We start from the raw sequence: 9,622 nt of genomic DNA, 5'->3' as shown, positions 1-9,622 counted from the left end.
ACATTTTACATAAAGAGGTACAACATCACAGAAGACCCTGGAGGGTTAGTCATACGTATTATAATCTCCAGAGCAACCACTCAAAATATATCCATAGATAAAAATAGTGTTAAAAATATTCAAATAATCCAAAAAGTGTCAGTAAAAAAAAAAGAACAACAAAAGATAAATAAGGGTGGAACAGAAACACAATAATAACATAGTATACTAAAATCCAATTTCATCAATATACATTAAATTATAATTATCTAAACTTGCCAATGCAAAACCAGAGATTGACATAGTGAATAGAAAGACCCTATATATAAACCTACCTAAAGGAAACACACTTTAAAGTATAGATAGTTTAAAAATAAATAGATGAAAAAGATACAGCATACATCAATAAGCATCAGAAACTTGGAATGGCTGTTTAATATTACAAGACAGACTTCAAGGTTGAGTTCTTGAGTCACAGAAAGTCTCAGCATCTCAGGAGGTTTGTGTTCAGCTCTCCTGCAGTCTCAAGCACTGTGTCACTCACAGCACAGAAGTACTCAGCCGCGTCGCTCACATGGGCTGAGGATTTCGTCAGGTGGAAGGAGGTTTCACTCTTCTTAAATTCAGCCTCAAAACCGTTGATGCCTTTAACCAGGGTGGTCCCTGATGTGTATTTCAGGAGAAGCTGGAGTCCTTGGTTGGGGTATTGCACGTACCAGAAGAGAGATGGTGAATAAGACGATGAGTAGTTGCACCTCAGCAGCACCGGGGTTCCTTCAGAGACAGAGACGTGGCTGCCAAGCTGGGTCACCGACTGGGCTCTGGTTCCTCCTGCAACACCAATGCTGTGTAAGTAAAAGCAGCGCGGACTTGGCTAAGAAGTCTATTTAGAGGCAATTACAACACAGTCACATTTACAAAAGGAGGAAAAGGAATGGAATGTTACTCACCCAGGGTAAAAATCACCTGGAACGCTGGGACGAGCAGCAGGAGCATGGCTGAGCAGAGGCAACGCCGTGGGACCCTGAGCGGGGCGGACAGAAGCCAAGGGCGCTGAGCCTCAGGAGCTAGGAGCAGTGGGGAGGTTGGGTTGGACAAGTCCCTGGCTTTGAAAAGTTTCCAAAACAGAAATAGGCCTTCCCTTAAGGAGTCTGGATGTGTTCTGGCCTCTTGTTCTCATCACAGCTCCCTATCTACACAGACATCAGTGAGCTCCATCAGCCAGCTGCAGGGAGGAGGCTCAGTGGATGACGATGGTCTGCAATGAACACAGATGCCTCCTTAGTGCAACGTCGTCCCCTGAAGGCCGCAGGTGAAACCACAGATCCAAGGAAGTGAACTGTTTCCTTCTCATTTGAGAAATGTGATATCAAAACCAACAGAAAGTGTTTCTTTCTTCCCGAATCTGTGATGACGTCACCTTCCGTAGAGTATACGGTTTTAATTTTAAATACATGAGAAACGAGAATTATGTAAAAATAGAAGAGTAATTTACTTCCCTGAGAAATTAGTCACAGAAGATAATGTTGTAGACTTTGGAAAACCATTGAGACACTCTGTATTAGTAAAGCCATTCATCAAGGAGAAGGGTGGTGATCAGTTGTCTCAGTCTGGGCTGAGCTTCATATGGCCCTGTGCAGCTGGATGTGAGCATTACAATGGGTGAAAAAGATTATTTCTTTATTCAACTCTTTAAAAAATAAATTAGGGGCCAGGCGCGATGGCTCACTCTTGTAATGCCAGCACTTTGGGAGGCCGAGGCAGGTGGATCACGAGGTCAGGAGATCGAGACCACGGTGAAACCCCGTCTCTACTAAAAATACAAAAGAATTAGCGGGGCGTGGTGGCGGGCGCCTGTAGTCCCAGCTACGCGGAGAGGCTGAGGCAGGAGAATGGCATGAACCCGGGAGGCGGAGCTTGCAGTGAGCCGAGATTGCGCCACTGCACTCCAGCCTGGGCGACAGAGCGAGACTCCGTCTCAAAAATAAATAAATAAATAAAGTCAGAGACTCATACTTAAAGTCAGCCTGGATCACACAGCATTAATTAATTAATCAAAGCAAATGATTAAAGGCAAGAATTTTCCTTGTCAAGTGGAAAGTGTGGAAAAGGTTTCCTAATTTCAGGTCAAGTTTAATATTCGTGAACCTAGGAGAAAATAATTTAGATAACTTATATTTAAAAAAAGAAAGTGAGAGTCCTATTCCAACTGTCAGTGTTCAGAATAGACTGATATATTATGCCAAATTATGAGAATCTGACACTAAAAAAAATTAATGCAGTTTTTCTATCTCCACAATTAAGTTCCTCCATCTATAAAGAAACTTGAACAGAATAAGTGGAAGAAAATATAACATGTAAATAAGTGATTATCAAAATAGTTAAAGAGATTTTTAACAAGTAAACCTACATGAACTCAATACAGGTGGAAGGAGTGCAAGCAGCAGACCAGAAATGAGAGGAACCTGCGAGAGGTGTAGAAATGGTGAGAGATATTGACGGTGACGCTCAACAGAGCTAAGCAAACAGCAGTGCCGTGTGGGTGGGAGAAAAGGCATAGCGAACAAGAACCGACTGCTCTGTGCCCCAATAATAAAATGAAGCTTTTGAGCAAAAAGCCTTCCCCCACCCAATCTATTGTAGCATAGAGCTCATTGGCTCCTAAAAATGAAATAACTCAATAAGGAGAAAAATCTCAGGTAAAATGGGATTTTACAAGGTCAGAACAAAAACTGCTTTCTGAATACTCCATTGATTTGTAGCAGCCTGAAATCAGTTTTCCCTTGGGCTTCTGATCTATTTCTTGATTCTGCCTATAAATTTTTTATCACATGTAAGACAAAATTATATAGTCAGTTTAAAAATTTAAATGTTACTAGGGTGGGCTTCTGATACAAAACTTCAAAATAAACATATGTGCTGTCCTCTTAACTCTCTAAAATTCCCACTGAAATGAAATGTAAAACTATAAACAGAATGACCTCAATCCATTAACAATAAAAGTAATAAAAAGATGAACGATATCACAATTCCCATGAGGTAGATGAAAAGTGGATGCGAGCACACTGATGGATAAAACAGAGAGGGAGAAAGTCCAGGACAGAATGAACTATGAGAAGATTGCAGTGGAAATGTGAGTGAAGGGAACCTACTGGGTGGGACCCTGAAGAAGTTCTGGGTTGAGAAAGAGAGTAGGTGATGAAGGGTGAGAGGAACAGAACACAAGAGAACGTAGTGAAGGTCCACAAGTGGAATGGCTGCACTAGCCTCTCTGTGTTCTCACCAACCTGCTTCTGTATTTGTGTGTGAGAAGCATATGAAGCCAACTTGGGGCACGTAATCTTCATGAGAGTTTACATGAGCCATCTGGGATGGTTTCAGTTTTTATTATGAGTAATTAATAGAATTAGGCTGTTTCCAGTGATGTTAGGTTCAGGGAACAAAGAGAAGCAACTTAATTACCAGTTCCCTCCTCATTCATCCTAGAAAGAAGCCTGTCAATTCACATGACAGACCCACATACCCACACTACTGGCCAGGCACCCCATTCAAAAAGAAACCTTGTGGGGAACGTGGACACAAGACGTAAGGAGTCCGTCCTGCTACCCAGTCCTTCATTCTTAAATACAAATGAATAACAAAATAGCATTAATCGTGTATAAATATAGATGGTATCTCTGTTGTTCTGTCTACACATGGAAGCCCAGAGTCATGAACTGTAAATCATCAGAATCACTGCTGCCTGGATAGAAAGTGATGGATAGAATGTCATCTCATCATTCCCAAAAGCAACTGAGATAGTAGAGTGGTTCTCTGGTCACTACTCTTAAAAATTCCTGAATTTTAGCTTTGAAAAATTTTTCCTTTTATCTGTTTTTTATATTTATCTAGATGGTTTCTGTTAACAAGTGCTTTAACTTACATTATTTCAACTCTTCAAAATTGGTAAGGCCAGCTGTATAAACACCTTCAAAAAGAGAGAGAAATTAAATTCAGAATATAATTAAAGTTTATTATTTCTTGAACGCTGCCCACATACCAGGCAAGTTCTATGGTAATAACGAACACTGCTGGTCCCCAGCCTAGATCTCTTTCCTAGGACAGTGTAGCCATCCCCCGCTACTGTGAGTGTTGGCTACTCTTGGCTCACAGTTGCCCCTTTCCCTAGAAAGTTGACCTCTGCCAATGAGAGCCACCATTGTCCAGTAGCATATACCTCTACCCCAAGAAACACCACAGCCAATTATGACTTTATTCTTACCATCAATAGGTCACAGCAGTCTGGCTCCCTTGCCTCAGAGTGGGAGGGATCACCCCTGTGATGCACTTCACTCTCCAGAGCTCCCTATGAGGTCAGGCAGGATCAAGACTCCCTCTGGACCAAGTCCATGCTTAGCCTTTCCCCCTGTCTCAACCTGGTTTCCTCAATCAATTATGGAGAAAGAATTCCAAGTGCAGTCTCTACTTTTAAGGAACTCATTTCAAGGCAGTATGTTATCTCATTTAATACTGAAACAAATCCTGAAATAGATATAATATATAGCCTAATAAATGGACCATTAGTAACAGAAATATTCAAACAAAAAACACAACCCAGGTTCTTTCCAGAATGCCAGGAAGGCAAAAGGTATACAATAAATGTGGAAGTACAATTTAAGTATCTTGATTCTGGCACAAACTTCTGCTCTTCCTTACTGACTTTCAAATCTTTCTTCCAAGGCTTGGAAAGATTTGTTCAGTCTTTCATTCTTCAGATTAAGAATTTGAAGCAAATTTGGATTGAGTTGCATCCTTTTCATCACTGACTATGGGAACAGAACTCTTAACTGGAGAGAAATCTTAACTCTCCATTTCTAAACTTCCCCACTTTGAGGACTACATAAATGATAGCATGTCCAACAGACTACAACTTCACTTTTATAATAAAGTGATGCTCAAAGTTTTTTCCTATAATTCAACTTAATATCTACTAAAAAGCCTTCTTTTCATCAGGCACAAATATTTTGCCCGAACATAGTATATATTGCAGGGCAAATATGTATTGCTAGGTAGTCAGAGGAGGGAGGCATTTATATGCTCTTCAGTGTTTCCAACTCTCCTCCAACATTTGCTGAAATATGCTCAATACCATATGGTCTCTGGTCACTGATTTAAACAGGTCTTTTTTCATCATAACAAAGCCTCTTGGTGTCTAGACTTCTTTTAGATACTTAGAGATCCTTCTCAGTAAATTTTAAGTCATTCCAGCAGGGGCTGTGTGTATATGACATGCTGTGATTAGGGCTAAGACTCCCTACCATCTCCAAGCCACACTCAGTTACATAGGAATCAATATACTCTTCCACAAAGTTTTGAGTTCAATTCAGACTTTACCTCAAAATGGCAATATAGACCCTCTCTAATCTTCAATCTCTGCAAATATCTAGGCTTTTCTTTAACCAGTTCTCACCCCCTCCCTCTAGTTCTGCCAGCTACTCATCCAATGTGCCCTTATATAACTCAGGAGTGGAGCTGCAGCTAAGGCTGGAGATGGGGTGAGGGTTCTATAACTAAAAGAATTTATAACTTACAGGATTTTCACAGTAGTTTGCTGATCTTTTTTATTTTGCATTTGTGTTTTTCTGTTGCATTCCTAAAGCAATGCCTGTCAAACTTCTTGGGTAACTAAATGGGAAAAGAATAAGGTGTCCTATGGATAGAGACAGAATATCTGTTTTTGTATGAAAATATTTTCTTGATATAAATAAAAGGAATCATAAAACTGATCTCATACAGCAAAGATGTGGCATAAAACTAGAGTGGGCATTAAAATGTATACATTGTGTAATATAGGCAACTTGCTGTATGTCTATCATACCTAAATTTTAAAAAAAAGGAGGGAGGAAGTAAACTTTTAGAGATGATGGATATGCTTATGGCATAGATTGTGATGTATGTATGAAATGAATATGTAATCCTTCTGGTTTGTCAATGATCTCAAAAAATTTTATTTTTTTAATCTCTCCAGAAGAAACATAAAAAATACTTTAAAACTAAAGTAGAAAGAGAATACTGGAAAATATTTTAACCAGACCAAGACTGTATCTTTCATTTTTCTTCAGGGTCTCAATTATTTTCAGAATTATAATAATACTTCCCTAATCAATCAGTCCTCCATACTAGTACTGTTAATTTCCACTTGAGTCTAGAGAGCAAAGAGAACTTTACTGCCCTGCAGTCTAAGCTCTACATCAGGCATTCCTGGGGCCCAGCAGGTTTGGGTACAGACTGCAGGTGTCTGGGGAGCACTGTGTGTTCACCGCACAGAGGTAGGTGGCTGAATCACTGAGCTGGGAGTCTCTGATGAGCAGGGAAATATACTGGCTGGCTCTATTGAGCTGTGCTGTAAACCTTCCATCTTCGTTACCGCTGGAGTAGACGGACATCAGCAACTTAGGTTCTTTCCTGCAATCCTGTCTGTACCAGAAGAAAGACTGAGAAACACTGTTGCTGTACGTGCAGTTGAAAGCGACAGTGGCTCCCTCTGGAACATTGAAGGGTCCGGGATCCTGCTCCACCTCCTTCTGTTGGCTCCAAACCCCTGTGAAAAAGACAGTGGTCAGACAGAGAAGACAAATTGGGAGGTAAATGCTTACTCCCCAGAATTCAAATCATGTTTTTACAGGCCTTCTACTCTCTCTTAGTTAGAGAAAAAAATTCAGGCTTCTAGCCCCCAGCCTAGGATAGACAATATCTCAAAATATTGTACATTATGTTCCTATACAGATGCCCAACTCACAGCTTAACTGAAGCCACAGGATCACCAGTAAAACTCTCAAGGATATCATCATTCTTTTCTGCCCTGGTTCACTGAGGATTTAAATTTTCAATCCAAAAAAAAATGAACATAGCACAGATATTTTATTTCTTCCACTTTAGGAATCATAAAAAGAATCTGTCCTACCAATTAGAAAAAAGGGGTTATTTTCAAAACCCCTGGTATATCACTAACCCCTCCTCTTATCACCCTTCCTGTTCTCTCTCTTTCTCTCCTTCTCTCTCTCTCTCTCTCTGACACACACACACACACACACACACACACACACACACACACACACACACGAGCACTTGAGAGCTTTCCTCAGGGTCCCTAAGAACACACTGCCATCTTGTGGAATCATGATAGTAATCAAAGACGTACTCAAGATGTAGATCTGTATTATGTGAACAGGTGAATGTAAAAATCTGACATATTAGTTAAATTAAAAATTTGAGAAGCAAATGCTCCGAGTCAATGTCTGTGGGGGATGTTTATGCATGCATGTGTTTGACATCAAATGGCAACTCTTGTATGAGTAAGAGGAATTATTTCTAATAGCCACTTTCCTACACTCAACAAGCAACCATGAAGCATTTTATTCCAAAACTTTGAGCGAGATTCTTGCAATTTAAGGAGCATTTCACATTACGTAGCTCTTCTCCATGTCAGGACATACATCCCCATACCATTCTGTTATCTCCAATTTTTAAAGAAATTTCCTGTAATTCAAAAGAATTATTTCAAAATAGAATGACCTAAAATCTAGCTGAACAAATATGGTTCCAGCTCACAGCCTGGGCAACATTTTTTAACAAAGCCAGTGACTAGAGCTTGGAATTCGTCATTCTGTCTTAACACGAATGACATGTGCATGTCATGTTAAAACAGTGTTTGTTTGGGCTGTTGCAAAAGAGATGGACCTACCTTCACTATCTAGACTTTTATATGTCTGTTCATTTGTCTAATTCCTCTTATTTCTTTTCTTGTTTTAAGTTTATATCTAGGAATGAATCTCCAAAATTTATGAATTTGGTCTTTCTGTTTGCCTTTTCATCCTAACCTAAAAAGCAAACCAGATCTATGGAGGGTTAACTATGCAAGAAACTTAACTGGGTCTGTACAGTAACAAGCACAACAACCACTGTTCCTCCTCTAGTCCATAATCTGCTTTGTGTCCTTGAAGAAGCTGGTGGCTGTAGGCCAGCAATGAAGCAGGCTCTTTTCTACTCAAGAGCCTTGTAATCAGTATTCATCAATGATGGCCTGGGCAGGCCCTGCCCATTCCCACCAACAACTGCATAGGAAATAGAATGAAGAATAACATACTAATATTGAAATCCCTTTTTCCAGAAATACGTTGCACATGACAGAAATTACAACAGCCACTTCTCAGTAAGTGTAAAAACCAAAGAAAGAGTGACAGCAACCCAAGAATGCAGCTACTACATTCTTGGAAAATTTATAAAAAAACAAATATAACATCTAAAATTGAATGGGGACCTGAAGCACAGTCCTTTCAGGAAGAAATCACGTTTTTAATATTTGTAACAAAAATAGCATGGGCAAATAGATATAATGTTGTGGTGGACCCAAGAGCGTTATCAATGCTAGCAAAATGGCAGAATTTATACATCAAAGTTGTACCACAAAAGCTTCTGTGCCTACTAATGTCTAAATAACATATAAAAGTCCTTCATATGCCTTAAGGACAGTGTTATGGCAATTAGTCAAAGAGAAATCATAGTCCCCTTCCCTGTTGGATTAAGCAGTCTTCATCTTCCATAGCATGAAATTTTCTAGATAAGCCTTGTGGACCTCAAAGTATTGAAAGCAAGATCTTATTCAAAGGCAACTTATCTTAAGATATTACTGTAAATGCTACTAATTTTGTGTCTATTTGAAATACTTAAGCTGTACTGTTAAAACAATAACATCAACAACGGAAATTTTTATACACATGGAAAAATACATTTTTACTCATTGTGTTCTCATTATATACAATGAGATTATTCTGTATAATTATCCACAATATAATTATAATTATTGTTTATGCATTAGTTTGTTAAATAATTTAGGGAAAAAATGGGAGTTACAAACAAAAACTACAAAAATATTGGCTTTATTCTTATCTATGTAACTACCTTTACCATTGTTCATTATTTTTGCCTGGCTCCAAGTTGCTGTCTAGTGCTATTTCTTTTCTGCCTGAAAGATTCCCTTTAGATTTTCTTGTAGGGGAGATCTACAAGTGATGAATACTCTGAGTTTTTGTTTATCTGGAACTGTCTTAATTTCTCCTTTGTTTTAGAACAATAGTTTTGCCTGATACAAAATTGTTGGTTGACGTTTTTTTTTCTTTAAACACTTTAAATATGCCATCCCACTGCCTTCTGGCTTCCATGGTTTCTGATAAACAATAGACCGCTAATCTTTGGAAGATCTCTTCCATGTGATTAATCACTTACCTCTTGCAGCTTTCAAGATTCTCCATTTGTGTTTTTCTTTAAACAGTTTGATTATAATATGTCCCAATGAGATTTTTTTTTTTGACTTTTTTCTACTTGGTCCTTGTTGAACTTCATGTCTTCCAAAAAACTTGGGAAGTTTGGAGTCATGATTTTTACAAATATTCTCCCTGCTTTTTCCTTTCCTCTCACTCTTGGAATCCTGTTATCCTTATGGCTGTACTTTTTATAATGTCCCACAGGTCTCTTAAGCTCTTTTCAATTTTTTTCCGTCTGCTTCTTAGATTGAATAATTTCAATTGGCCTATCTTCACATTTGCCGATTCTTTCTCCTTCCTGCTATTGAGTACCTTTATCAATTTTTTTGGAAAATTTCCTC

General features: G+C 38.9%; 2 gene segments (V, D, J or C); both read right to left on the bottom strand.

The window, feature by feature from the left end:
- Positions 1-463: 463 nt before the first annotated feature.
- Positions 464-2,537, bottom strand: LOC131381451 (T cell receptor alpha variable 8-2-like). The segment is given in 3 exon segments: positions 464-810; positions 930-1,085; positions 2,390-2,537. Coding segments are annotated over 3 exon segments (651 nt in total).
- Positions 2,538-6,209: 3,672 nt separating this feature from the next.
- LOC131381450 (T cell receptor alpha variable 12-1-like) lies at positions 6,210-6,809 on the bottom strand. The segment is given in 2 exon segments: positions 6,210-6,559; positions 6,758-6,809. Coding segments are annotated over 2 exon segments (402 nt in total).
- Between the last annotated feature and the right edge of the window lie 2,813 nt (positions 6,810-9,622).

The sequence above is a fragment of the Hylobates moloch genome, unplaced genomic scaffold (assembly GCF_009828535.3).
Source record: "Hylobates moloch isolate HMO894 unplaced genomic scaffold, HMol_V3 SCAFFOLD_16, whole genome shotgun sequence".
In the NCBI taxonomy this organism is placed as follows: Eukaryota; Metazoa; Chordata; class Mammalia; order Primates; family Hylobatidae; genus Hylobates; species Hylobates moloch.
This window is presented reverse-complemented; position numbering and strand designations above follow the sequence as displayed.